Consider the following 27904-nt stretch of genomic DNA (forward strand, 5'->3'; position numbering starts at 1 on the left):
ACCTTAATTTTTCTTGTAGATACTGTAATTCACCCTTTCACATTTACCAGGGTGCAAAGTACTTTGTGGGCTTCCCAGGTGGTGTTAGAGGTAAAGAACCCACCCACCAACGTAGGTGATGTGAGAGACACTGGTTTGATCCCTGGGTCGGGAAAAGCCCCTGGAGGAGAGCATGGCAACCCACTCCAGTACCGTTGCCTGGAGAATCCTGTGAACAGAAGAGCATGGTGGGCTATGGGCCATAGAATCGCAAAGAGTGAGACATGACCAAAGCGACTTAGCACAGCCCAGCACAAAATACTTTGTAGGAGCCTCATTCTCTGCTCACCCCAGCCCCTGAAATCTTCCCACTGCTCTTGTTCTTTTCTCATCCTCGAAGCCCCTCTTCCTTGTCACATTTCTGCTCTTTGATTGCCCTAAATCCCAGGGTATATATGGACAAGGATGCAGGGTCAGTGTAGGAGGGAAGAGGAATTCATTTTCTTGCTTTATGACTCTACCCATATCTTTATCCTTAAATGTTAACAATGCTCTCTATTCCTAAGAGTTGCCTCACATGGAGCCTTATGTGTCATCATCAGTTCAGGGTGGTTATAAACTGGAAGCCTAGCTCTGGAGTCTGGGTCCAAATCCCAACTCTCCAGTCTCCTAGCTCTGTATCTTGGACAAGTTATTTAATGCCTTGGGTTCCTCATCTATGGGCTTCCCTTGTGGCTCAGCTGGTAAAGAATCTGCCTACAATGCTGGAGACCTGGGTTTGATCCCTGGATTGGGAAGATTCCTTAGAGAAGGGAAAGGCTACCCACTCCAGTATTCTGGTCTGGAGAATTCAGACCATGGGGTCACAAAGAGTCAGACACGACTGAGCGACTTTCATATACATTCATACATACCTCATCTATAAAATAGGAATGACATATCCTCGTAGCATTGTTATGAGGATTAAATGAGTTAGTGTTTACAAAGTATCCAGGGCCTGGCATATAGACAAACATATCTAAATATTGGGCCTCATTTTAGAAAAGTGACACTCTATACTTTCTATGGAGAAGGGAAGAGCAACCCACTCCAGTATTCTTGCCTGGTAAATCCCATGGACAGCGAAGCCTGGTGGCTTACAGTCCATGGGGTTGCAAAAGAGTCAGACACAACTTAGCAGCTAAACAACAACAATACTTTCTAAATTTTTCTGAAGCTGGTAGATAGTGCACAATTTGCATGTACACAATAGTATCCTTGAAATCTCTTCAGTGGCCTATGAATTGCACCATTTGGAATACTACTGATAGTTTCTTTGTTAAGTGCCCAAAGGATTTGGCTTGCATTTAGAGATATGGAAATTATGTATCTTTAAACTTGAAAACTGCATTCAGCACCAAGAAATGCTGTCTCAGTGATAGCTCAGGGGAAGGTCTGAGACACCCAAGGGAGCAGCAGACTCTCCTTTTCACGCTTGTTCTGGGGACCACATTCAGCCTGAAATGCTGGGCAGAACTGCCTGCAGCATATGTTACATAAGTCACTCTCAGCTCTCACTCTCTGAACACGTGGTGGCATTTTTAAGTTACCTGTATGTATGAGGTGGCTCCATTCTCATCTAAACTGCAGGAGAGCCCACTGACCTGAGATCAGAACAGGACTGCCACAGCTACCAGGGGTCTTGAAGAAGTCTTAAACCTCCCCGGCTCTGAAATGATTGCTCAGGTCTCTGCTAGTGCAAATGATCTGAGGTTTTATGAAGCCCAGAAGGAAGCTGATGAGAATAATCAGTTTTTTAATTGGTACCATTACCTTAACCTCTGTGGGCTGTTAACTGAGTAGAGACTACAGTGGGACTTTATTATTTCAACTGTGGGGACAGAGGGAGGGTTGGCAGAGCCTCAGACCCTTCCTTTTCAGCCTTCATTGCAATATTCTCATCTTCAAGCTCTGTGTTCAAGTTCATGCTCATGTTCTGTAGGGATTTATCTCGTGTCACACTCCCAGGCAGAATTCTTTATTTCACTGCCATTCGTTTAGAGAGTACATAAGAACTGAGGATTGAGATCACCTTCTGGGTTGAAGTTCAGGAAGTTTCTGTTGTCAGTATAGCACAGAAGCCCAGCCAATAAAGGTAAGTTAGGCATCAGTTTCCACATCCAGGAAACAGGTATTGGGTCTAAAAGGTGTTTCCTGTGTTCTCTTTTCCTTTCATTGCCCTTTTCTGTTTGGTTTCCATCAGAATCTATTTGAGGAAATCTGGCAAGTATTGGGCATATTTGTTGCTGGTCCACCTGTTTCCTTGTGGCAGGAAGAGAAGGAAAAGGATATAGAAAGGAGAAAAGTGGGTTCTTAAAAAGCTGCTTTTAAAGGATCAAATTAAATTCTGGAAAAATAGAATCATCTTTGACACAGCTTTTTGAGACAAAATAAGAAGAGTTCTTTTGAAGGTCATCAAGCCAAAATCTGTTGTTCCGTGCACATTTCCAAATGTTTTTTTCTTTTCCTCTCTCTCTTCTGGGCACCAAGCTCACATTCTGAGCTCATGACATTCAACTAATGGCTGTCTTGTGTCATTTGTTTCTCTTGCAGAGAGTGTCAGAAAAAACCCTCAAGTCTGGAGAAGAATGACCTTTCGAGGTATATGAAGTCTATGGCCTGCCACATGTTTTGGTCTCACTAACCTCTGCTGACTGAGATGCATGGCCCTGGGCCTGCAGGCAGTCCACTGATCATCAAACCTCTCAGGATGCATCAACTCTTCAGACTGGTCTTGGGACAAAAAGACCTTTCGCGAGCCGGAGACCTCTTCTCCTTAGAGGACTCTGAGATTGAAGACAGCCTGACAGAAGCTTTGGAGCAAATCAAAATCATTAGCTCATCTTTAGTAAGTAAACTAGCTTGTAGACTAGATCCCTGAAACAATCTATTCTGGAGCTAAATGATTGTACATATTCTTGGGGAAAAGATCTTTGCAGAGGAAAGAGGAAGGACCACTCAGGTTGGTCTCTCTTAACTCTGCCCTGTGGTTTAGTTGGCATATAAGAAATAACACGAAGGAAGTCTTTGACTTGAGTGAGGCGGGGGTGGGCAGTCAGACTACCTTTTTTCCATCCATGGAGACCAGAACTCTGGAAATTGCAGGCCAGAGTGGAATTTTCAAAAGAAAAAAAAAAGGATTGTCTAAAGCTTGTTTCTGTATCCTTGAGATGACACGGAGATGAGAGAGAGCAAATCTGAGGAAAAGCAGACCCACAAAGCTGCACAAGAGCATCAGTAAACAAAGCAGGGTGTTGGGTGGGAGCTGAATAATGAAAGAAGGCAAGATGACACCTCCTGCCATGCAGGCAACACGAGACAAGGATAACCATCACTCTACTACCAGAAGTGACAGTTGCCCAGGGCTTAATAATGCTGATTCTGTTTGCTTTCATATAATCTCCACTTTTTTAAACCTTCTCCTTTCTCTTTTTTCTCTACTCCCCCCATTTAATTCAACCATTATTAGACCCCAGTTGTGATCAGACAAATTTAAAATCTCCATCAACCCTCCCATTCTTTCACTTCTCCTCAATTTCAGGATTATGTATCCTGAAAGCATGTTTCAAAGAGACTGGATGCAGAGTGCCCAAGGTGGCTTGATGTTGACCTTCTTGGTTGTGCTTAGAGATTGGTCCCATTTCAAAGGCCAGACCACCTAGTGTCCCCTCCCATCCTCTCAGCTTAACAGCTTTTCCCAACACTTGGCACAAACATGTGCCAGGCAAAGGAAAGAGACTGGACTTGAGCCATAAAATACTGAATAGCAAATATGTACATATTTCAGAGATAACAGCTTTCTTCCATGTCATAATGAAAAGATGTTTAAAAAGGCATAACAGCAACCAGTGCAGCTTCCTCCTCAAATCTGTCAGCGTGTTCTCTTTAACATGCCAAGTCCCCCCAGGGACCAGTGAAGTCATTGCCTAAACAGTCTTCTTTTCTCAGGTAACGTCTTTGACAGCAATTATGTGTCCAGAAAATAATCAACTTGGTCTGACTCAAAAAATAACAAAGCATTTCTCTGGTACATTTCCACTTTCTGAGTAGGATGTGCATGCTATTTCCAGCAACCCCTTCCCTCACATTCCTCTGGAAATAAATTGGCTGAATATACTACCGATCTCATCTAATAGAAAATATGTATATGCATGTGTATACACATACCTATCTGTATCTGTATTTCCCTGAAGCCTATTTCCACTAGAGGTCACTAGTGTCAGCGATTTCTTTTGTTTCTTCATGAGTTGCTTTGTCTCACAGATGACAAATTCAGAATTTTAGGACTGGTGAGTTCTATTATGTGTCCCCACTTTTAACCATTAAGGCTGGTACCTCCTTTGTCTTCAAGAGCATTGTTCATCCTTTAAGCCCTCCATTCAGCATCCCAACCAGACTAGTAGGTCTGGAGAGCTAGCAGTTCTCCTGCGATCCTCATTTACTAACTTCTGTCACACCCTGTTTCTTCCTTTCTCTGTCTGTACCAGGTGGCACTGTTGGTAAAGAATCCACCTGCCAATGCAGGAGACACAGGTTTGATCCTGAATTGGATCTCCTAGAGTAGGAAATGGCAACCCAGTCCAGTATTATTGCCTGAAAAATCCCATGGACAGAGAAGTCTCGTGGGCTATAGTCCGTGTAGTTGCAAAGAGTCAGACACAAACTGAGCACACACAGACACACACACACAATAGTAGCAAAGAGTAGATAAGTGGCAGGAAGAAAAGAATCAATTTTTTTAAGAGAGTTTTGATCATTCAGATCAATCCAGTTTTTAAATGCAGGGATCATGTTGATCAATTCAGTTTTTAAGTTGCTCATCGATTCTACTTATAAATATGTCACTGTTAGCATTCCTTCCCTCCTCCCTTCCTTTAAAAGCCAGTTCAAGTTTCATTGTTCCTGAAACAATTTCTAGTGTGTCTAGTTCTTAGTGATTGCTTCTTTCCAAAAAGACTTAATTACCCTTTTGCATTATAGTCTGTTCTTATAGAAAGTCATCCATTCATACATCCTGAAGTGCGATCTCTACATGGGGGAATCCCAGATCTATGTTTTCAGCCTTCAGATCTCTTGCTAAACTTCAAGCTCATACTAATTGATATCCATCATGTCAAATTCAATATATCTAAATTAGAAGTTATCACCTTTCTTGCATTTATACTACCTTTTTACTAGATCTCCAGGTTTGAAACGTGGAGTCATTCTTGACTTCTTTCTCTCACTCTCTCCTTTCCCTGCCTTTGGCCTTGCCTTTCTCTAGTTCAATCTACTAACAATTACCAGTTTAAATTTCCCAAGCCAGATTTTGTTACATGTCTTTCCATTGTTCATGCCCTTTCCATGATGTCTCAGTGACTGTGACGTTCAATGACTAATACCAGCAACTAGAGCCTTGAACCACAGTGCTTACTCTGTGGTTTCTTCCCTGTAGCTGCATCGCATCCTTCCCTTATAACCAAGATCCACTAAATATTCCTTCTTAGACCTTTCCTAATGACCTTGCATCTCAGTAATTAATTCCATCTCTCAGTTCAGTTGCTCTGCTGTGTCTGACTCTTTGTGACCACATGGACTGCAGCACGCCAAGCCTCCCTGTCCATCATCAACTCCCAGAGTTTACTCAAACTCATGTCCATTGAATCAGTGATGCCATCCAACCATCTCATCCTCTGTCGTCCCCTTCTCCTCCCACCTTCACTCTTTCCCAGCAATAGGGTCTTTTCAAATGAATCAATTCTTCGTATCAGTTCCTCTTTATAAACATGAAACTGAAAGGGACCTTCTAAACTGTCTTTTCCAACTTCCTTCCAGCACAGAAATCCCTTCTTTAGGATTCTTGACAACCAGGTGGCCTCTCCTTCTATTTTTGCAACGATGAGAACATGCTAGGTTTCTGACTTTTTTTTCCTGCTCCTCCATTTTCCTTCAGTAAATTGTCCCTTTCCATTGCATGAACCCTTCCTTGATGGGGTCTTGAATCAAGGTTCTCTACCTTGCCCTTTGCCAGGGAAGGGGGAAAGCAGGAGTGAGGGACACCTGACCCAAGATATGCCAATCAGATTTTCTTTCCCAGTGATTCTAGGAAAGAAATTAGCAAAGGGTGACTTATCATGATGATGGTATTCCAAAGAGACAGTCCTCACTTTCTACCCTTCTGTGACTATAGCTGCCTCAGTCATTGCCTTTATAAGGCTAAGTACTACAAATTCCCTTGAAATCTGTCAGCCACTTCTTATCTTTTAATTATTTTATTTATTTTGCTTCAATTATCCAGATTTTTTCTGCTGTTTATGATCAAAGAATCCTAACAAAGAGATAGCTTGTTCTACTGTTGGAAGGTGAAATTGTTAGTGTGTTCTTCCTTTTAGTCTAATAAAATCTCTCTCTTTATAAATATTTTCTGTCCATTATCCTTTAGTCTGGTCTCTGCCCTTAACAATCAAGAGAATTAAACCTCTGTTGCTACAAGAAGAACTTTAAACATATGCAGGTAGGTATCAAGTCTCACCTTTGGCTTCTATATTCCCAGTTGACTATCCTTACTGTCCTTATATTTTCCCCTGACAAAGGAAGGCTCTGTAGCAGAGAAAAGTTATACCAGTCTCTGGTCTGAAAACACAATTTTGTCAGTACATGAGAAATGTTATTTAAATTATGCTGTCAGAAATATAAAATAGAATGCTGACTTAGTGATTTATAATGAAAAGTATAACTCACGTCCATCAGAATTCTTGTGTGTTCCATGCTGTTCTCGCTAAGCCTGTTTACTCAGTCTGTCTCTGTTACTGACTAGGCTTCTTCCTCCTGTATTTTAACCCATATATTAGCCCTACATCCCTGAGATTGTATTTAACTCAACTGTAAAGTCACCCATGTACAGGTTGTGCCTTGGGTTAGTCTTCAGGGTTGTTTGTCTAATCCTCACAGGGCAACCTCTTTTCCAAATTCTTGGAGACTGCCTCATTGTAGCTCACAAAGATTATCTACATTCTCAGCATTCTGAGTACCCTCCCCTGGAATCTTTTATATTTATTATTGTAATTTATCATTGCCTACTACTTGAACCAATTGTTTGAAATAGTTGCTCATACCAGTCAGATACTTCGTTTCTAAAGCTTCTTTTCAATAGTAACATGGTGCAGTTGGCCATATTTATCCTGCAATATGCCAAGAACCTCAGGTTGAATCAAGACTTGAAATTAGATAACTTGAAAAAATGTTAAGTATATTATGTCACATTTTAAACCATTGAAATAATATTCTTATCTCATTTTAGAATAGCTATACCTTTGAAAAAAACTATGATTCTGGGAGTTTCCTGGTTGTCCAGTGGTTAGGACTCTACTTTCACTGTCAAGGGTCTAGGTTTGATCCCTACTCAGGGAACTAGGATCCAACATGGAGAGTAATGTGGCCAAATTAAAGAAAAAAAAACAAACATGATTCTGTCCAGTACATTAGTTATCATCCCCAGCTTTGTATAATCTAGACATTTAGCAAGCAAGCAAGCCTTTAGTCCTTCCCCCAAAGTCATTCACAAAAGAATCGAAATCACTAGATTCTGATCTGCAGTCCTTGCATCAGTTACTCCAAAACAGAGCTGGAAAATATTTTATCTTTAGGCTTGCTTTGAGAAAATGACTTATTCAGAATTCTAAGTTCCAAAATATGCCTTTAAGTTTTATCTTTTCATTTCAAGTCCTTTCTGGAATCAGTTCAGTTCAGTCGCTCAGTCGTGTCCGACTCTTTGCCACCCCATGAATCGCAGCACGAAAGGCCTCCCTGGCCATCACCAACTCCCAGAGTTCACTCAGACTCACGTCCATCGAGTCAGCGATGCCATCCAGCCATCTCATCCTCTGTCGTCCCCTTGTGCTCCTGCCCCCAATCCCTCCCAGCATCAGAGTCTTTTCCAGTCAGTCAGCTCTTTGCATGAGGTGGCCAAAGTACTGGAGTTTCAGCTTTAGCATCAGTCCTTCCAATGAACACCCAGGACTGGTCTCCTTTAGAATGGACTGGTTGGATCTCCTTGCAGTACAAGGGACTCTCAAGAGTCTTCTCCAACACCACAGTTCAAAAGCATCAATTCTTCAGCACTCAGCTTTCTTCACAGTCCAACTCTCACATCCATACATGACCACTGGAAAAACCATAGCCTTGACTAGATGGACCTTTGTTGGCAAAGTAATATCTCTGCTTTTGAATATACTATCTAGGTTGGTCATAACTTTCCTTCCAAGGAGTAAGTGTCTTTTAATTTCATGGCTGCAGTCACCATCTGCAGTGATTTGGGAGCCCAAGAAAATAAAGCCTGACACTGTTTCCACTATTTCACCATCTATTTCCCATGAAGTGATGGGACCAGATGCCATGATCTTCGTTTTCTGAATGTTGAGCTTTAAGCCAACTTTTTCACTCTCCTCTTTCACTTTTATCAAGAGGCTTTTGAGTTCCTCTTCACTTTCTGCCATAAGGGTGGTGTCATCTGCATATCTGAGGTTATTGAGATTTCTCCCGGCAATCTTGATTTCAGCTTGTGCTTCTTCCAGTCCAGCATTTCTCATGATGTACTCTGCATATAAGTTAAATAATCAGGGTGACAATATACAGCCTTGACGTACTCCTTTTCCTATTTGGAATCAGTCTGTTTTTCCATGTTCAGTTCTAACTGTTTCTTCCTGACTTTCATATAGGTTTCTCAAGAAGCTCGTCAGGTGGTCTGGTATTCCCATCTCTTTCATAATTTTCCACAGTTTACTGTGATCTACACAGTCAAAGGCTTTGGCATAGTCAATAAAGCAGAAATAGATGTTTTTCTGGAACTCTCTTGCTTTTTCTATGATGCAGCGGATGTTGGCAATTTGAGCTCTGGTTCCTCTGCCTTTCCTAAAACCAGCTTGAACATCTGGAAGTTCACGGTTCACATATTGCTGAAGCCTGGCTTGGAGAATTTTGAGCATTACTTTACTAGCATGTGAGATGAGTGCAATTGTGTGGTAGTTTGAGCATTCTCTGGCATTGCCTTTCTTTGGGATTGGAATGAAAACTGACTTTTTCCAGTCCTGTGGCCACTGCTGAGTTTTCCAAATGTGCTGGCATATTGAGTGCAGCACTTTCACAGCATCATCTCTTCAAGATTTGAAATAGCTCAACTGGAATTTCATCACCTCCACTAGCTTTGTTCATAGTGATGCTTTCTAAGGCCCACTTGACTTCACATTCCAGGATGTCTGGCTCTATGTGAGTGATCACACCATCATGATTATCTGGGTCATGAAGATCTTTTTTGTACAGTTCTTCCGTGTATTCTTGCCACCTCTTCTTAATATCTCCTGCTTCTGTTAGATCCACACCATTTCTGTCCCTTATCGAGCCCATCTTTGCATGAAATGTTCCCTTGGTATCTCTAATTTTCTTGAAGAGATCCCTAGTCTTTCCCATTCTGTTGTTTTCCTCAGTTTCTTTGCATTGATCGCTGAGGAAGGCTTTCTTATGTCTCCTTGCTATTCTTTGGAACTCTGCATTCAAATGGGAATATATTTCCTTTTCTCCTTTGCTTTTCATGTCTCTTCTTTTGTGTCAAGGCCTCCCCAGACAGCCATTTTGCTTTTTTGCATTTCTTTTTCATGGGGATGGTCTTGATCGCTGTCTCCTGTACAATGTCACAAACCTCTGTCCATAGTTCATCAGGCACTCTGTCTATCAGGTCTAGTCCCTTAAATCTATTTCTCACTTCCACTGTATAATCATAAGGGATTTGATTTAGGTCCTACCTGAATGGTCTAGTGGTTTTCCCTACTTTCTTCAAGTTAAGTCTGAATTTGGCAATAAGGAGTGCATGATCTGAGCCACAGTTAGCTCCCGGTCTTGTTTTTGCTAACGTATAGAGCTTCTCCATCTTTGGCTGCAAAGAATACAATCAATCTGATTTCAGTGTTGACCATCTGGTGATGTTCATGTGTAGAGTCTTGTCTTGTGTTGTTGGAAGAGGGTGTTTGCTATGACCAGTGTGTTTTCTTGGCAAAACTCTATTAGCCTTTGCCCTGCTTCATTCCATACTCCAAGGCCAAATTTGCCTGTTACTCCAGGTGTTTCTTGACTTCCTACTTTTGCATTCCAGTCCCCTATAATGAAAAGGACATCTTTTTTGGGTGTTAGTTCTAAAAGATCTTGTAGGTCTTCATAGAACTATTCAACATCGTCTTCTTCAGTGTTACTGGTTGGGGCATAAGCTTGGATCACGGTAATATTGAATGGTTTGCCTTGGAAACAAACAGAGATCATTCTGTCGTTTTTGAGATTGCATCCAAGTACTGCATTTCAGATTCTTTTGTTGACCATGATGGCTACTCCATTTCTTCTAAGGGATTCCTGCCCACAGTAGTAGATATAATGGTCATCTGAGTTAAATTCACCCATTCCGGTCCATTTTAGTTCGCTGATTCCTAGAATGTCGACATTCACTCTTGCCATCTCCTGTTTGACCACTTCCAATTTCCCTTGATTCATGGACCTAACATTCCAGGTTCCTATGCAATATTGCTCTTTGCAGCATCAGACCTTGCTTCTATCACCAGTCACATCCACAGATGTGTATTGTTTTTGCTTTGGCTCCATCCCTTCATTCTTTCTGGAGTGATTTTCTCCACTGATCTCCTGTAGCATATTGGGCACCTACTGACCTGGGGAGTTCCTCTTTCAGTATCCTATCATTTTGCCTTTTCATACTGTTCATGGGATTCTCAAGGCAAGAATACTGAAGTGGTTTGCCATTCCCTTCTCCAGTGGACCACATTCTTTCAGACCTCTCCACCATGACCCGTCTGTCTTGAGTGGCCCCACACAGCATGGCTTAGTTTCATTGAGTTAGACAAGGCTGTGGTCCATGTGATCAGACTGGCTAATTTTCTGTGATTATGGTTTCAGTGTGTCTGCCCTCTGATGCCCTCTCGCAACACCTACCATCCTACTTGGGTTTCTCTTATCTTGGACCTGGGGTATCTCTTCACAGCTGCTCCAGCAAAGCGCAGCCGCTGCTCTTTACCTTGGACGAGGTCGCCCCTCCTGACCTTGAATGTGGAGTAGCTCCTCCCAGCCCTCCTGCACCTGCACAGCCTCTGCTTCTGGAATACCCTTACCTAATAATTCATTTCTTCTACTACTAGGCTCTTCTTCTACTACTAGACTCCTCAGGTCAGACTGTCTCCCTGTCCACTTAGCCTCTTCTCACACTCTCAACACCACCTTTCCTTTGATGCTCACTCATACCTAATCGATCTACCTACCTTCCAATTCTCTTCCATTTTTTTAACCATAAAAACTGTTAAGTACACAAAAATCACCCAATTTAAGAAATTAAACAAAACTGTTGTCACCTGCATGTTTCTCTCTTCCCCTTCAATACTCCTCCCTTTCCTCTCTTAAGGTAACAAATATCCTGTTGTGGTATTTATCCATATGTGTTTTTATTTCTTTGTTACATATGCATGGCTCAAAAATGACTTATAGCATTGTAGTTCATGTTTTTAAACTTTATATAAATGATGTAATAAGGCTCAATATTATGTCCTTGGGGTTTATCTATGTCAGTATGTGTAGTCCCAATTCATTTGTTTTCAGTGCAATAGAGTGTTCCATCACATGACCATGCCACAGTTTACTTACCCAGGCTTCTTTTGATGGATATTCACTATTCTAACAGTGTCACAGTGAACATTCTTATAATTAACACTTTTGGCAGCTGTGCTTAATAACTATTGTACACAATCAGTAGTGAAACAACTAAATTTAGGGTTTCATATACTTTCAATTTTCTGATAAACCACCAAATTGCTCTCCAATATGGTTTCACCAATTTACACTCTCATCAGTCATATTAAGAGTCTCAGTGGCTTTATTTCCTGATCAATACTTGCTTTTATCAGATTTTAAAAATTTCTGTCCATTTAAGTGTAGCAGTGTCTGATTTATATTTAAACCTGCAGTACTTTCATTATTGATGAGTCTGACCACTTTTTCATGTATTTATTTGCTATTTGCATTTAAATTTCCTTTTCAGTAAAGTACTTCCTTAAGGTTTGGGCTTTTTTTTTTTCTTTTTTTTTTTTTCATTTTTCTCTTGAGGTTTAAGAAGAATCTGTTCTTATTAATTTAAAGGGGGTTTTCTGTATATCTTTCTATGAATCTTTGTCACTTTGTGCATGTCGCACACCTCTTACTCAAGTATAGCTTGCCTTTTACTGTAACCTCTTGATATCCAATAGGACAAGTACCCTCAAACTCTTTCTTTAAAACTTCTTTGATTCATTTCTGTTCTTTAATAATTTTGCATAAGCTTCTCAAGTTTTGTGAATAATTCTATCAGTATCTTGATTGGAATTTCATTATATCTATAGATTAATTTGAAGTAAATTAACAACTTTATGGTACTATCTTTTTTATCTGTAGATACTGTGTATCTGTCCATTTATTTAGATCTTCTACAATATCTTTTAATAAGGTTTTATGATTTTTTACTCAAGGATCTTGAGTCTTATATATCTTTTAAAAAATTTATAAACATTTTATATTTTTAGCTGAAGTTATAAATGATACCCTTTTAATAATTATATTTTCCAACTATTTTTGAGAAGATTATAGCATAAATGACACTGTATAGTAATATTATGTCCAATAAACTCCCTCAACTCTCTTTTTTTTTTGGCTCATATTTTCTAAAATAATTTGAGTAACTATTTACACTGTTGCATATTTTTTATTGAAATTAGAATGTTTTCATCACAAGTTTAATGACTGACTTCTGAATGTTGTAATTCCCAGCATACTGTGAGTACAGATATTTTAAAATAAATTGTTTCATCCATCTTTTAAATGTATTAAGTTGCATTTAACTGCTGTGGAAAGTTGATGCCCATTATATATTCATTATTTTTCTTTTTTTTATTTTTTAAATGTATTTTATTTTATTTTTAACTTTACAATATTGTAGTGGTTTTGCCATATATCAACATGAATCCACCACAGGTATACACGTGTTCCCCATCTAGAACCCTCCTCCCTCCTCCCTCCCCATACCATCCCTCTGGGTTGTCCCAGTGCACCAGCCCCAGGCATCCAGTATCGTGCATCAAACCTAGACTGGCAACTCATTTCATATATGATATTATACATGTTTCAATGCCATTCTCCCAAATCATCCCCCCCACTCCCGCAGAGTCCAAAAGACTGCTGTATACATCAGTGTCTCTTTTGCTGTCTCGTACACAGGGTTATTGTTACCATCTTTCTAAATTCCATATATATGCATTAGTGTACTGTATTGGTGTTTTTCTTTCTGGCTTACTTCACTCTGTATAATAGGCTCCAGTTTCATCCATCTCATTAGAACTGATTCAAATGTATTCTTTTTAATGGCTGAGTAATACTCCATTGTGTATATGTACCACAGCTTCCTTATTCATTCGTCTGCTGATGGACATCTAGGTTGCTCCCATGTCCTGGCTATTATAAACAGTGCTGAGATGAACATTGGGGTACACGTGTCTCTTTCCCTTCTGGTTTCCTCAGTGTGTATGCCCAGCAGTGGGATTGCTGGATCATAAAGCAGTTCTATTTCCAGTTTTTTAAGGAATCTCCACACTGTTCTCCATAGTGGCTGTACTAGTTTGCATTCCCACCAACAGTGTAAGAGGATTCCCTTTTCTCCACACCCTCTCCAGCATTTATTGCTTGTAGGCTTTTGGATCGCAGCCACTCTGACTGGCGTGAAATGGTACCTCATAGTGGTTTTGATTTGCATTTCTCTGATAATGAGTGATGTTGAGCATCTTTTCATGTGTTTGTTAGCCATCTGTATGTCTTCTTTGGAGAAATGTCTATTTAGTTCTTTGGCCCATTTTTTGATTGGGTCATTTATTTTTCTGGAATTGAGCTGTAGGAGTTGCTTGTATATTTTTGAGATTAGTTGTTTGTCAGTTGCTTCATTTGCTATTATTTTCTTCCATTATGAAGGCTGTCTTTTCACCTTGCTAATAGTTTCCTTTGTTGTGCAGAAGCTTTTAAGTTTAATTAGGTCCCATTTGTTTATTTTTGCTTTCATTTCCAATATTCTGGGAGGTGGGTCATAGAGGATCCTGCTGTGATGTATGTCGGAGAGTGTTTTGCCTATGTTCTCCTCTAGGAGTTTTATAGTTTCTGGTCTTACGTTTAGATCTTTAATCCATTTTGAGTTTATTTTTGTATATGGTGTTAGAAAGTGTTCTAGTTTCATTCTTTTACAAGTGGTTGACCAGTTTTCCCAGCACCACTTGTTAAAGAGATTGTCTTTAATCCATTGTATATTCTTGCCTTCTTTGTGAAAGATAAGGTGTCCATATGTGCGTGGATTTATCTCTGGGCTTTCTATTTTGTTCCATTGATCTATATTTCTGTTTTTGTGCCAGTACCATACGGTCTTGATGACTGTGGCTTTGTAGTAGAGCCTGAAGTCAGGCAGGTTGATTCCTCCAGTTCAGTTTTTCTTTCTCAAGATTGCTTTGGCTATTCGAGGTTTTTTTTGTACTTCCATACAAATTGTGAAATTATTTGTTCTAGCTGTGAAGAATACCGTTGGTAGCTTGATAGGGATTGCATTGAATCTATGAATTGCTTTGGGTAGTATACTCATTTTCACTATATTGATTCTTCCAATCCATGAACATGGTATATTTCTCCATGTATTAGTGTCCTCTTTGATTTCTTTCACCAGTGTTTTATAGTTTTCTATATATAGGTTTTTAGTTTCTTTAGGTAGATATATTTCTAAGTATTTTATTCTTTCTGTTGCAATGGTGAATGCAATTGTTTCCTTAATTTCTCTATTTTCTCATTATTAGTGTATAGGAATGCAAGGGATTTCTGGGTGTTGATTTTATATCCTGCAACTTTACTATAGTCATTGATTAGTTCTAGTAATTTTCTGGTGGAGTCTTTAGGGTTTTCTATGTAGAGGATCATGTCATCTGCAAACAGTGAGAGCTTTACTTCTTCTTTTCCAATTTGGATTCCTTTTATTTCTTTTTCTGCTCTGATTGCTGTGGCCAAAACTTCCAAAACTATGTTGAATAGTAGTGGTGAGAGTGGGCACCCTTGTCTTGTTCCTGACTTTAGAGGAAATGCTTTCAATGTTTCATCATTGAGGATAATGTTTGCTGTGGGTTTGTCATATATAGCTTTTATTATGTTGAGGTATGTTCCTTCTATTCCTGCTTTCTGGAGAGTTTTGATCATAAATGGATGTTGAATTTTGTCAAAGGCTTTCTCTGCATCTATTGAGATAATCATATGGTTTTTATTTTTCAATTTGTTAATGTGGTGTATTACATTGATTGATTTGCGGATATTGAAGAATCCTTGCATCCCTGGGATAAAGCCCACTTGGTCATGGTGTATGATCTTTTTAATGTGTTGTTGGATTCTGATTGCTAGAATTTTGTTAAGGATTTTTGCATCTATGTTCATCAGTGATATTGGCCTGTAGTTTTCCTTTTTTGTGGGATCTTTGTCAGGTTTTGGTATTAGGGTGATGGTGGCCTCATAGAATGAGTTTGGAAGTTTACCTTCCTCTGCAATTTTCTGGAAGAGTTTGAGTAGGATAGGTGTTAGCTCTTCTCTAAATTTTTGGTAGAATTCAGCTGTGAAGCCGTCTGGACCTGGGCTTTTGTTTGCTGGAAGATTTCTGATTATAGTTTCAATTTCCGTGCTTGTGATGGGTCTGTTAAGATTTTCTATTTCTTCCTGGTCCAGTTTTGGAAAGTTGTACTTTTCTAAGAATTTGTCCATTCCTTCCACATTGTCCAATTTGTTGGCATATGATTGCTGATAGTAGTCTCTTATGATCCTTTGTATTTCTGTGTTGTCTGTTGTGATCTCTCCATTTTCATTTCTAATTTTATTGATTTGATTTTTCTCCCATTGTTTCTTGATGAGTCTGGCTAATGGCTTGTCAATTTTGTTTATCCTTTCAAAGAACCAGCTTTTGGCTTTGTTGATTTTTGCTATGGTCTCTTTTGTTTCTTTTGCATTTATATCTGCCCTAATTTTTAAGATTTCTTTCCTTCTACTAACCCTGGGGTTCTTCATTTGTTCCTTTTTTAGTTGCTTTAGGTGTAGAGTTAGGTTATTTATTTGACTTTTTTCTTGTTTCTTGAGGTGTGCCTGTATTGCTATGAACTTTCCCCTTAGGACTGCTTTTACCATGTCCCACAGGTTTTGGGTTGTTGTGTTTTCATTTTCATTCATTTCTATGCAAATTTTGATTTCTTTTTTGATTTCTTCTGTGATTTGTTGGTTATTCAACAGCGTGTTGTTCAGCCTCCATATGTTGGAATTTTTAATAGTTTTTCTCTTGTAATTGAGATCTAATCTTACTGCATTGTGGTCAGAAAAGATGCTTGGAATGATTTCAATTTTTTGAATTTACCAAGGCTAGATTTATGGCCCAGGATGTGATCTATCCTGGAGAAGGTTCCGTGGGTGCTTGAGCAAAAGGTGAAATTCATTGTTTTGGGAGGAAATGTCCTATAGATATCAGTTAGTTCTAACTGGTCTATTGCATCATTTAAAGTTTGTGTTTCCTTGTTAATTTTCTGTTTAGTTGATCTATCCATAGGTGTGAGTGGGGCATTAAAGTCTCCCACTATTATTGTGTTATTGTTAATTTCTCCTTTCATACTTGTTAGCATTTGTCTTACATATTGTGGTGGTCCTATGTTGGGTGCATATATATTTATAATTGTTATATCTTCTTCTTGGATTGATCCTTTGATCATTATGTAGTGTCCTTCTTTGTCTCTTTTCACAGCCTTTGTTTTAAAGTCTATTTTATCTGCTATGAGTATTGCTACTCCTGCTTTCTTTTGGTCTCTATTTGCATGGAAAATCTTTTTCCAGCCCTTCACTTTCAGTCTGTATGTGTCCTCTGTTTTGAGATGGGTCTCTTGTAGACAACATATGTAGGGGTCTTGTTTTTGTATCCATTCAGCCAGTCTTTGTCTTTTGGTTGGGGCATTTAACCCATTTATGTTTAAGATAATTATTGATAAGTATGATCCCATTGCCATTTACTTTATTGTTTTGGGTTTGAATTTATACACCCTTTTTGTGTTTCCTGTCTAGAGAATATCCTTTAGCACTTGTTGGAGAGCTGGTTTGGTGGTGCTGAATTCTCTCAGCTTTTGCTTGTCTGTAAAGCTTTTGATTTCTCCTTCATATTTGAATGAGATCCTTGCTGGGTACAGTAATCTGGGCTGTAGGTTATTTTCTTTCATCACTTTAAGTATGTCCTGGCTTGAAGAGTTTCTATTGAAAGATCAGCTGTTATCCTTATGGGAATTCCCTCGTGTGATATTTGTTGTTTTTCCCTTGCTGCTTTTAATATTTGTTCTTTGTGTTTGATCTTTGTTAAGTTGATTAATATGTGTCTTGCGGTGTTTTGCCTTGGGTTTATCCTGTTTGGGACTCTCTGGGTTTCTTGGACTTGGGTGATTATTTCCTTCCCCATTTTAGGGAAGTTTTCAACTATTATCTCCTCAAGTATTTTCTCATGGTCTTTCTTTTTGTGTTCTTCATCTGGGACCCCTATGATTCGAATGTTGTAGCGTTTAATATTGTCCTGGAGGTCTCTGAGATTGTCCTCATTTCTTTTAATTCGTTTTTCTTTTATCCTCTCTGATTCATTTATTTCTACCATTCTATCTTCTATTTCACTAATCCTATCTTCTGCCCCTGTTATTCTACTATTTGTTGCCTCCAGAGTGTTTTTGATCTCATTTATTACATTATTCATTATATATTGACTCTTTTTTATTTTTTCTAGGTCCTTGTTAAACCTTTCTTGCATCTTCTCAATCCTTGTCTCCAGGCTATTTATCTGTGATTCCATTTTGATTTCAAGATTTTGGATCAATTTCACTATCATTATTTGGAATTCTTTATCAGGTAGATTCCCTATCTCTTCCTCTTTTGTTTGGTTTGGTGGGCATTTATCCTGTTCCTTTACTTGCTGGGTATTCCTCTGTCTCTTCATCTTGTTTATATTGCTGAGTTTGGGGTGTCCTTTCTGTATTCTGGCAGTTTGTGGAGTTCTCTTTATTGTGGAGTTTCCTTGCTGTGTGTGGGTTTGCACAGGTGGCTTGTCAAGTTTTCTTGGTTAGGGAAGCTTGTGTCGGTGTTCTGGTGAGTGGAGCTGGATTTCTTCTCTCTGGAGTGCAATGAAGTGTCCAGTAATGAGTTATGAGATGTCTGTGGTTTTGTAGTAACTTTGGGCAGCCTGTATATTGGAGCTCAGGGTTGTGTTCCTGTGTTACTAGAGAATTTTCTTGGTATGCCTTGCCCTTGACCTTGTTGGCCCTTGTGTGGTGCTTGGTTTCAGTGTAGGTATGGAGGTGTTTGATGAGCTCCTGTCAATTAATGTTCCCTGGAGTCAGGAGTTCCCTGGAGTCAGGGTTTGGACTTAAGCCTTCTGCTTCCAGTTTTCGGTCTTATTTTTACAGTAGTCTCAAAACTTCTCCTTCTATACAGCACCATTGATAAAACATCTAGGTTAAAGATGAAAAGTTTCTCCACTGTTAGGGACACCCAGAGAGGTTCACAGAGTTACATGGAGAAGAGAAGAGGGAGGAGGGAGTTAGAGGTGACCCGAATGAGATGAGGTGGAATCAGTAGAGGAGAGAGCGGGCTAGCCAGTAATCACTTCCTTATGTGCACTCCACAACTGGACAGCTCAGAGATGTTCACGGAGTTATACAGAGAAGAGAAGAGGGAGGAAGGAGACAGAGGTGGCCAGGAGGATAAAAGGGGGGAATGAAAAGGAGTGAGACAGATCCAGCCAGTAATCAGTTCTCTAAGTGTTCTCCACCATCTGGAATATACAGAAATTCACAGAGTTGGGTAGAGTAGAGAGGGGTTAGGGAGGAGACACAGGCGACCTGGTGGAGAAAAAGGAGAGTCCAAGGGGGTAGAGAGCAGTCAAGCCAGTAATCTCGCTTCCAAGTAAAAAATGGGTACTGAAGATTGAGTTCTTAAAGGTACAAAATTGATACCAAATACCAAAAAGCAAAAATTAAAAACCTAGAGTAGAGTTTGGAATTTCAAAAATACAATGTTAAAGAAAAGAAGAAGAAAAAGAGAAAAAAAAACAAAGTCACAAAAATTATAAAGAAAATATAGATACAAAATTGATACCAAATACCAAAAAGCAAAAATTAAAAACCTACAGTAGAGTTTGGCATTTCAGAAATACAATGTTAAAGAAAAGAAGAGAAAGAAAGAGAGGGGGAAAAAATCACAAAAATTATTAAAAAAAAAATAGGTACAAAATTGATAACAAACACCAAAAAGCTAAAATTAAAAATCTAGAGTTTGGAATTTCAAAAATACAATGTTAAAGAAAAGAAGAAAAAAAGAAAGAGAAAAATAAAGAAAGAAAAAAAAAAAGGTCACAAAAATTATAAAATATATATGAATTTTGCTTTAAAAAAATAGGGTCTTTTTTTTGTGAAGTAATAGTAAGTTATAAAAGTGAAAATTAAAGGAGTAATAGAGGACTTAAAATTTTTTTAATTAAAAAAAAAGAAATAATGATCATAAAAATAGTAAAAATATATCTAGGACTTTCTGTTGTGTTGTTGTGGGTATTGTGGGGTCAGTTCATTTTTGGCTAGTTCCTTGGTCCGGCTTATATTTCTCAAGATCTATAGGCCCCTTCCTATGTAGTTGGTACTAATGACAGGGTTTTAATCTATTGCCTATCGCTTCCAAGTCAGTTCCCTCTGTTATAGCTTCTTCTGTTTGCTGGTCTCTTCAGTGTCTGATTTCCGCCCTGACACAAAGGGGGCGGTGGTGGACACTTTTTTTTTTTTTTAGGCTCACTTGTTCAGTCGTGCTGTGGGGAGGGAGGGAGGCTGCAAACAGATAACACTGGCGTGTGCTCGCAGTGCTTCAGCCACACTGGGCCTGCCCCCGCTCACAGCACGTGTACCCTCCCTGCCCACACTGCTCAGGCTCTAGGTTGCTCCAATGGGAACCATCCGAGGCTGGCCCTGGGCTGCATGCACCTCCCAGGTCTAAGCCGCTCAGGTTCAGGCACTCGGGTAGTCCTCAGAGGCGCAGTTTTGTGCCCTGTGTTTTGTGCCCTTCCCAGGTCCGAGCAGCTCAGGTGATGAGGTGTTTGGCGAGTGCGGTTGCTGCGACTTATTGCCTCCCTGCCACTCGGTTTTCTGGGTATACAACCGGCGCACCTTCTCAGGCGGATGTTGACCATCCAGAACCCCAAGAAGTCTTAGTTAGCAAAGAAGCCTGCTTACAGTTTTATAGATAGTGTCTCTCTGGGGCTGCGATTGCCCCCTTCCGGCTCTGGCTGCCTGTCACCGGAGGGGGATGGTCTGCAGCCGGCTATCTCTGTTCAGTCCTTTGTTTTGTGTGTGGGCATGGCGGTGTCTTAGGGCTGGCTTTTCGCGTGGTAGTTATCCCACAGTCTGGCTTGCTAGCCCAAATTAGTTTGCTCAGATAGCATTCGGGGCATTCAGGCCAGATCCTTACTCTAAGCGATGCAGCCCGCGCCTCCCTGCCCGGCCCCCGCTTGCTAGTGGCAGGTGCAGGCGTCTGCGCTGCTTCTCCGCTGGGGGAGTTACCGTTGGGCTGGTAATCTGTGGGTTTTAATTGTTTATTTATTTTTCCTCCCTGTTATGTTGCCCTCTGTGCTTCCAAGGCTTGGCACAGACTGGGCAGTGAGAGTGTTTCCTGGTGTTTGGAAACTTCTCTCTTTTTAAGACTCCCTTCCCGGGACGGAGCTCTGTCCCTCCCTCTTTTGTCTCTTTTTTTGTCTTTTATATTTTTTCCTACCTCTTTTCAAAGACAATGGGCTGCTTTTCTGGGTGCCTGATGTCCTCTGCCAGCATTCAGAAGTTGTTTTGTGGAATTTACTCGGCTTTTAAATGTTCTTTTGATGAATTTGTGGGGGAGAAAGTGGTCTCCCTGTCCTATTCCTCCACCATCTTAACTCCTCCCTCCCTCAACTGTCATTGCCTGTAATTTTTTCCATTTATTCAACAAGTATTTATTAGGCACCTACTATGTACTAGAGACTTCTATGCTGGGGACATAGGAGTAAACAAAACAGACAAAAATAAACCTGCCATCATAATATATTTAATTGGGTGAGACAGAAATAAAATAAATAAGGAAAATATAGAGTATATAAGAAGAGGATAAGAAAATTATGCAGAAAAATAAAACAAAGAATGGGAACATAAGATTAGAGTTTTGCAAATTATTAAGTTCAGCAGACAAGACAGGCCATACTAAGAAGCTAACATTTAAGCAAAACTTGAAGGAGATGAAGGAGCATTACCTGTGGATACCTTCAGGAAATCATTTTGGGTAAAGAAACCATCAGGTCAAAGGTCCTTAAGTTGAGGGCAGCCTAGAGTTTTTGAGGAACAGAAAAGAGGTCAGTGTGCTATTAGCAGAGGGAGCGAAGTGGGAAAATCATAGATGAGGTCAGAAGGGAAAGGCAGCTAATCATTTAGAAACTTGGGCAGAGAGCTGGAGAATTCTGACACCAGAGAAGTAATACAACCTACCTTCACTTTTCCTGTTTTGAGAAGAGTCTGCAAAAAAGGCAAAAGTGGATCAGGGAGGCCAATTAACATGCTTCACAATAATCTGGATGTAAGAAACAATAGAGACTCTTGGAGTCATAGAGGTGATAAGAAGTGTTCTGATTCTGGATATGTTTTGAAAGTAGAGCAAACAAGATTCACTGATATGGGTATGACATGTAAAAAGAGAGAGAAAGAGACAGGTGGGGAGGGTTCCAAGATTTGGGGCCTGAAAAACTACAATGACACAATTGTTGTTAAGCAAAATAGAGAGGACTGGGAGGAGCAGATTTGGGGGAGGGGTAGAAAGGATCAAGGGTTCTTCAGACACATAAAGTCTGAGCTGTCAGACATCCAAGTGGTAGTAAAGTGTAGACAGTTGGATGTATGCATCTGGAGGTGAGGAGAGAAGTCTGGGCTGGACATTTTAATTTTGGAATTCATCAGCCTTGAGACTAGATAGGATCACCAAGGGAGTCAGTGTAAACAGAAAAGAAGCAAGTCCAAAGACTTGAAAAGAAGTCCTGGTGCTCAAACATCAAGAAGATGATGAAGCAGGACAAATAAAGTTGACTGGGAGAAAGGCTCAGAGAAGGAGGAAGAAAGTCAGGAGAGCTTGATGTCCTGAGAGCCAAATGGAGACACTTTCAAGGACAGAGTGATGCCAAACCCTGCCAATAGGTCTCATGAGGTGGGGACTGAAAACTGACCATTAATGCAGCACATGAAGGTCACTGCGATTTGATAAACGCATTATCATTGGATAGAGAGGAGTGAAAGCTGGGTTGGAGTTAAAGACAGAATGGGAGGGGATTTGAAGAAAACGAACTGTGGACACTGCATTTTCCTCCTGAAAGGAGTAGGGAAATGGAGTGGTAATTAAAAAGAATAGGGAGTACAATAAAGGATTTTTTAAAGAAGAGAGAAACACATTCTTTGGAACTTTTTATATATACAATCATTATCTTAAAATGATGACGGCTTTATTTCTTCCTTTTCAATTCTTATGTCTTTTATTTGACTTCTCTGTCTCAACCTGACTAGCTCTCGAGAACAATGCTGAATAGAATGAGGATAGTGGATATGCTTTTTTCCTTCTTTAAAAGGAGCTTTCTAAATTTTCAGTGTAAGTATAATGTTTGCTCCAGGCTTTTGGTTAATGCCTTTTGTCAGATTAAAAAGGTTTCCTTTTATTCCTATTTTTCTAAGAATTGTTAAAGTTTATCTTCTGCTCTTTTAAGATAATCCTATTTTCCCTTTTAATTTCTTAATGTGGTGAACTGCAGTAATAGATTTTTAAATATAAAACCATTGTTGCACTCCTAGGATAAACTCCTAGGAGTTTTGTCCCTGGTGGCTCAGATGGTTAAGAATCTGCCTGCATTGCAGGAGACCTGGGTTCGATTCCTAGGTTGGGAAGATTCCCTGGAGAAAAGAATGGCAACCCACTCCAGTATTCTTGCCTGGGAAATCCCATGGACAGAGGAGCCTGCAGATTCCTACAGTCCATGGGTTCACAAAGTTAGACATGACTGAGGGACTAAAACTTTTTTGGAACAGTAAGGTTGGCCTATAATTACCCTCTCTTCTACTAATTTTACTTGGCTTTGATATCAAGGTATAAATACTAGTCTCATCAAATGAGTTGGGAAATGTCTCACATTTCTATGATTTACAACAATTTTATCAGATGGTAATGATCTATTTCTTGATCCCATCAGTTTAGTTCAGTCACTCAGTCATGTCCAACACTTTCCAACCCCATGGACTGCAGCATGCCAGGCTTCCCTGTCCATCACCAATTCCTGGAGCTTGCTCAAACTCATGTCCATCAAGTTGGTGATGCCATTCAACCATCTCATCCTCCGTCATCCCCTTCTCCTGCCTTCAATCTTTTCCAGGATCAGGGTCTTTTCCAATGTCAGTTCTTCGGATCAGGTGGCCAAAGTATTGAAGTTTCAGCTTCAGTATCAGTCCTTCCAATGAGTATTCAGGACTGATTTCCTTTAGAAAGCGATAAAATCCTCTGGGCACCATGAAGCTTTTTGTTTGGTTGGTTGGTTTTTATTTTTTTGGTAGATTTTTAAGGTACTTATTCAATTTCTTTGAAGAAAATTAAAGAATTTGTGCTTCAGTCACTTTTGGTAAAATATAATTTCTAGAAAATAGTACATCTTCTCTGAGTTTTCAGATTTATTGGCATAAAAATTTTGTGTTATTCTTATTTTTTGTATTTGCATCTGTATTTGCTCTTTTTCATTATTGTCTTTCATCAAAATTTTCAGTTTTTTTTAATAGATTTTAGTTTATTAATCATCTGTTGGATCTTTTTTCTGACTAAATTCTTTTTTAGTGCTTATGATTTTCCTTTTTGTTCTTTCTCGGATTGTATTCTGCTTTTTTCTCCCAACCCCTTCAGGATTTTTTTTTTTACTGTCTTATTTTTTTAATATAAGCATTTAAGACCACAAATTTCTTGTTAAGTACTACTTAGCTTCATCCTACAAGTTTTTGAGACATAATATTTTCATTATGAATTCTAAATTTTTATTTTGATTGTGATTTCCTCTTTGTCACATAAATTAGAAGTTTGTGCTTTAATTCCTCAGAGAATATTCATAATCTTCTATTGTTGAGTTAAAATTTAACTGCACTGTAGTCAAAGAATGTGAACTGCATGATACCAACTGTTTGGAAATGGTTGACTTGCTTTGTAGCATAGTTTATGGCTTATTTGTGTACATAATAATAGTTAATGCTTAAGTAGCACTTGCTTTGTTCCAGGAACCCTTCTAATAGCTTGTTGTTTTAGTCGCTGCTCAGTCATGTCTGACTCTGTAGCCCGCCAGGCTCCTCTGTCCATGGGATTTCCCAGGCAAGAATACTGCAATGGGTCGTCATTTCCTCCTCCAGGGCATCTTCCTGAGCCAGTCTCCTGTGTCTCCTGCATCGCAGGTGGATTCTTTACCCACTGAGCCATGGGGGAAGCCCAAAAGTGTGAAAATGCTAGTCTGAAAGAAACTGCAAAGAAATGAATTCATGTCATGCATAAGATTTTCTTTAAGGCATGATATAATTCAAAACTAAATGGCAAATTTTTCTCTTTCTTCATAATGGTAGGTCTTATAATTGACACTTTTTTTACATTTGATAAATTACAATGAATTTCTCTAAAGTTATGCAATAGCTCTATTTTCCTATTATCACAAGGAACTTGGAACACTTTCATGTCCATCTGACATATTCTTAAGCAGCACTTTTATGCTACCTTGTTTAATGCCCTCAAAACTATTCTTTAAAATTACTGATTTTTTAAAAATTCAGCCAAAGCTTATTTTGAGTACCTAATGTTCTTTGGAAGGAATGATGCTAAAGCTGAAACTCCAGTACTTTGGCCACCTCATGCGAAGAGTTGACTCATTGGAAACGACTCTGATGCTGGGAGGGAATTGGGGGCAGGAGGAGAAGGGGATGACAGAGGATGAGATGGCTGGATGGCATCAGTGACTCGATGGACGTGAGTCTGAGTGAACTCTGGGAGTTGGTGATGGCCAGGGAGGCCTTTTGTGCTGCGATTCATGGGGTCGCAAAGAGTCGGACACGACTGAGTGACTGAACTGAACTGATTCCAGAAAGGACTTGAAATGAAAAGACTATGATGCTGGGAGGGATTGGGGGCAGGAGGAGAAGGGGACGACAGAGGATGAGATGACTGGATGGCATCACCGACTCGATGGATGTGAGTCTGAGTGAACTCTGGGAGTTGGTGATGGCCAGGGAGGCCTTTTGTGCTGCGATTCATGGGGTCGCAAAGAGTCAGATACGACTGAGTGATTGAACTGAACTGAACTGAATGTTTCCTTGTTTCTTTTCTTACCATTCTTTTTTAAAAAATTATTTTCTTCTTTTTGACTTCTGAATCCAAATTCCTACTTTCTGAAGTATACATTTTGAAGTCCCCTCAGTGAAGGTCTGTTAGTAACAAATTTTCTCAATGTTTTTCTGTTTTCTAGACTTTTTGTCTTCATTTTGCCTTTAATTTTGAATAATTTTCTGTATATACATTTCTAGATGGGCAGCCTTTTATTCCTTGGTAATCCCTACTATTGCTGTTGGGAAATCTGCTGTCAATTTAATTGTCATTCCTTTATGCATAGTCTACTTTTTTCTATTTTAATATTTTCCTTGTGTTTTTGATGTTATAGGTTTTTACTATTATGAGTCTAAATGTGGTTTTATTTGTATATTTCTACTTAATCATTTCGTGACTTTGAGTTTTATGCCTTTTATCAAATTTTGAAAGTTATTAAATATTATATCAACTATTACCTTTTCCATTTAATCTCTCCTTCTGGAAATCCCATTTAATTACCTATTTATGCATCCCACAAATATATTTTGAGTACCTATTATCTTCCAGCAATATTTTAGATGTTGGGAATCTAATGGCAAATAAAGCAGACAACAAGCATTGCCCTCATAGCCTTTATACACTATTCTATCCTCCATCTCTCTCTTGCTTTTTAATTGTGGTATAGTTGACACGTGGTGGTGGTAGTAGTTTAGTCGCTAAGTCGTGTTCGACTCTTGTGATCCCATGGACTGTAGTCTGCCGGGCTCCTCTGTCCATGGGATTCTCCAGGCAAGAATGCTGGAGTGGGTTGCCATGAACATTATGTTATTTTCAGGTGTAGAACATGATGATTTGATATTTGTATATACTTCAAAATGGTCACCACAATAGGTCAACATCCATCACCATCAAAGTTACAAATTTTTTCCCTTATGATGATAGTTAATAATACTATGTTGCATATTTGAAAGTTGCCAAGAGAGTGGGTCTTAAAGGTTCTCATCACAGGAAAAAAAATTTTTATTTTGTAATTCTATGTCTCTTGATCTTTTGTATTTTCCATTTCTACAGAATATACATTGTTTGTTTGTTTGGTTTGTTTCCTTGGTACTAAATTCCAATCCATTCAGTCTCTTTGAGTTGGAATTTAGCTTACATCCAAGTTTCATTTGGTTTCAAGTCTAAGTTTTGTTTGGTTCTTTTTTGCCATCTTTCAGGCCTTTTTTAAAGTGACTTGGTCTTCTTCCATAAAAATAATTTTTCTTTATACATTGAATCATTCTGAACATATAATTGCATAACGAGATCAATAATTTTATTACCTGAAATTTTTGAATTTTTGCTCTGAATTTCATCTGTTGATATGCTTATAATGGCTTATTTCCTTGAGTGTTTTATTATTTGGGGTTTTTCACTTGTGTTTAAATAAAGATTTTACTTGTGTGAATACTCAGTGGCTTGAGGGTTGAGTGTTTCATCCCTCAAAGTAATTTTATGTTTGCTTCTGCTGGGAGCCCCAGTGGTATTATATCTGGGGCAGCATTTGGTTTTGTTATTGTTGTTATTGTTAGTGTATTGACTTTGGAGATTCTTGGAATGATAAAACAAATAAGGTTGTGTATAGGTGTGGTTTTTTAAAGTGGAAGGAGTGATGCAAATATAAAGGATTATTAGTATGGATGCCTATGTAGATTGTGACTATGACAGGGGAGTAACTATGTGGTCTTTTTTTGTTTGTTTGTTTGCTATTATTTAGTGGTTGTAGAAACATGTATAAATATTGTAACCATAGAAGGAAACATTTATAACTCTCTGTAAGTTATAAACCCAAGACTGTCTGTTATATATATAAACCCAAAGTTCTGGTATCCTTAAGAGAAGTAATAAAAATAGTAATAGCTAACCTTTATCTACTCTTAGTATGTGCCAGGTATTATTGTAAATCCTTTTCTTGTATGTTACCTAATTTAATCCCCACAATAGTCATAGGAGGTAAATATTAATAATATTCCAATTTTAAGGATTAGGCAACTGAGTTACACAGAGATAAGTGATTGCCCAAGACTGAGCATGCACATATGCAGAGCTGATAAAAGCAGAACATAGCTTTGAACTGGGCAGTCTGACCCAAGAGCCCATGCTCTTACCCACTATTTATACTTCTCTAAAGGAGGGCCCATCTTCTGCCATAAGATGATTTCCTTCTTCTCACTCAAACCTCTCCTTCCACGCCAAATCCACTCTTCCCATCACTGACCATTTTATTTCCAAGGTTCCACCTTCCCTTTTGCCAGTGGGCCATTCCTTGAAGACTGCTTACAGCACAGAGAAGGGTGACTAGAAGGTTAACGCATGCTGATGCGGGGGTGTAGTGTCTGTGCCGAATTGGAGT

At 39.2% G+C, this 27904-nt stretch overlaps 1 protein-coding gene across 1 annotated transcript in view; it reads left to right on the forward strand.

Moving 5' to 3' along the window:
- The first annotated feature begins 2728 nt into the window (after window positions 1-2728).
- Window positions 2729-27904, forward strand: part of VEPH1 (ventricular zone expressed PH domain containing 1) — a 258723-nt gene continuing 233547 nt past the window's right edge. The window contains exon 1 of the mRNA XM_055569246.1: window positions 2729-2866. Within this exon, the coding sequence (XP_055425221.1) occupies window positions 2729-2866 (138 nt within the window). The remainder of the gene's footprint in view (window positions 2867-27904) is intronic.

This window comes from Bubalus kerabau, chromosome 2 (assembly GCF_029407905.1).
Source record: "Bubalus kerabau isolate K-KA32 ecotype Philippines breed swamp buffalo chromosome 2, PCC_UOA_SB_1v2, whole genome shotgun sequence".
NCBI classification, from domain to species: Eukaryota; Metazoa; Chordata; class Mammalia; order Artiodactyla; family Bovidae; genus Bubalus; species Bubalus kerabau.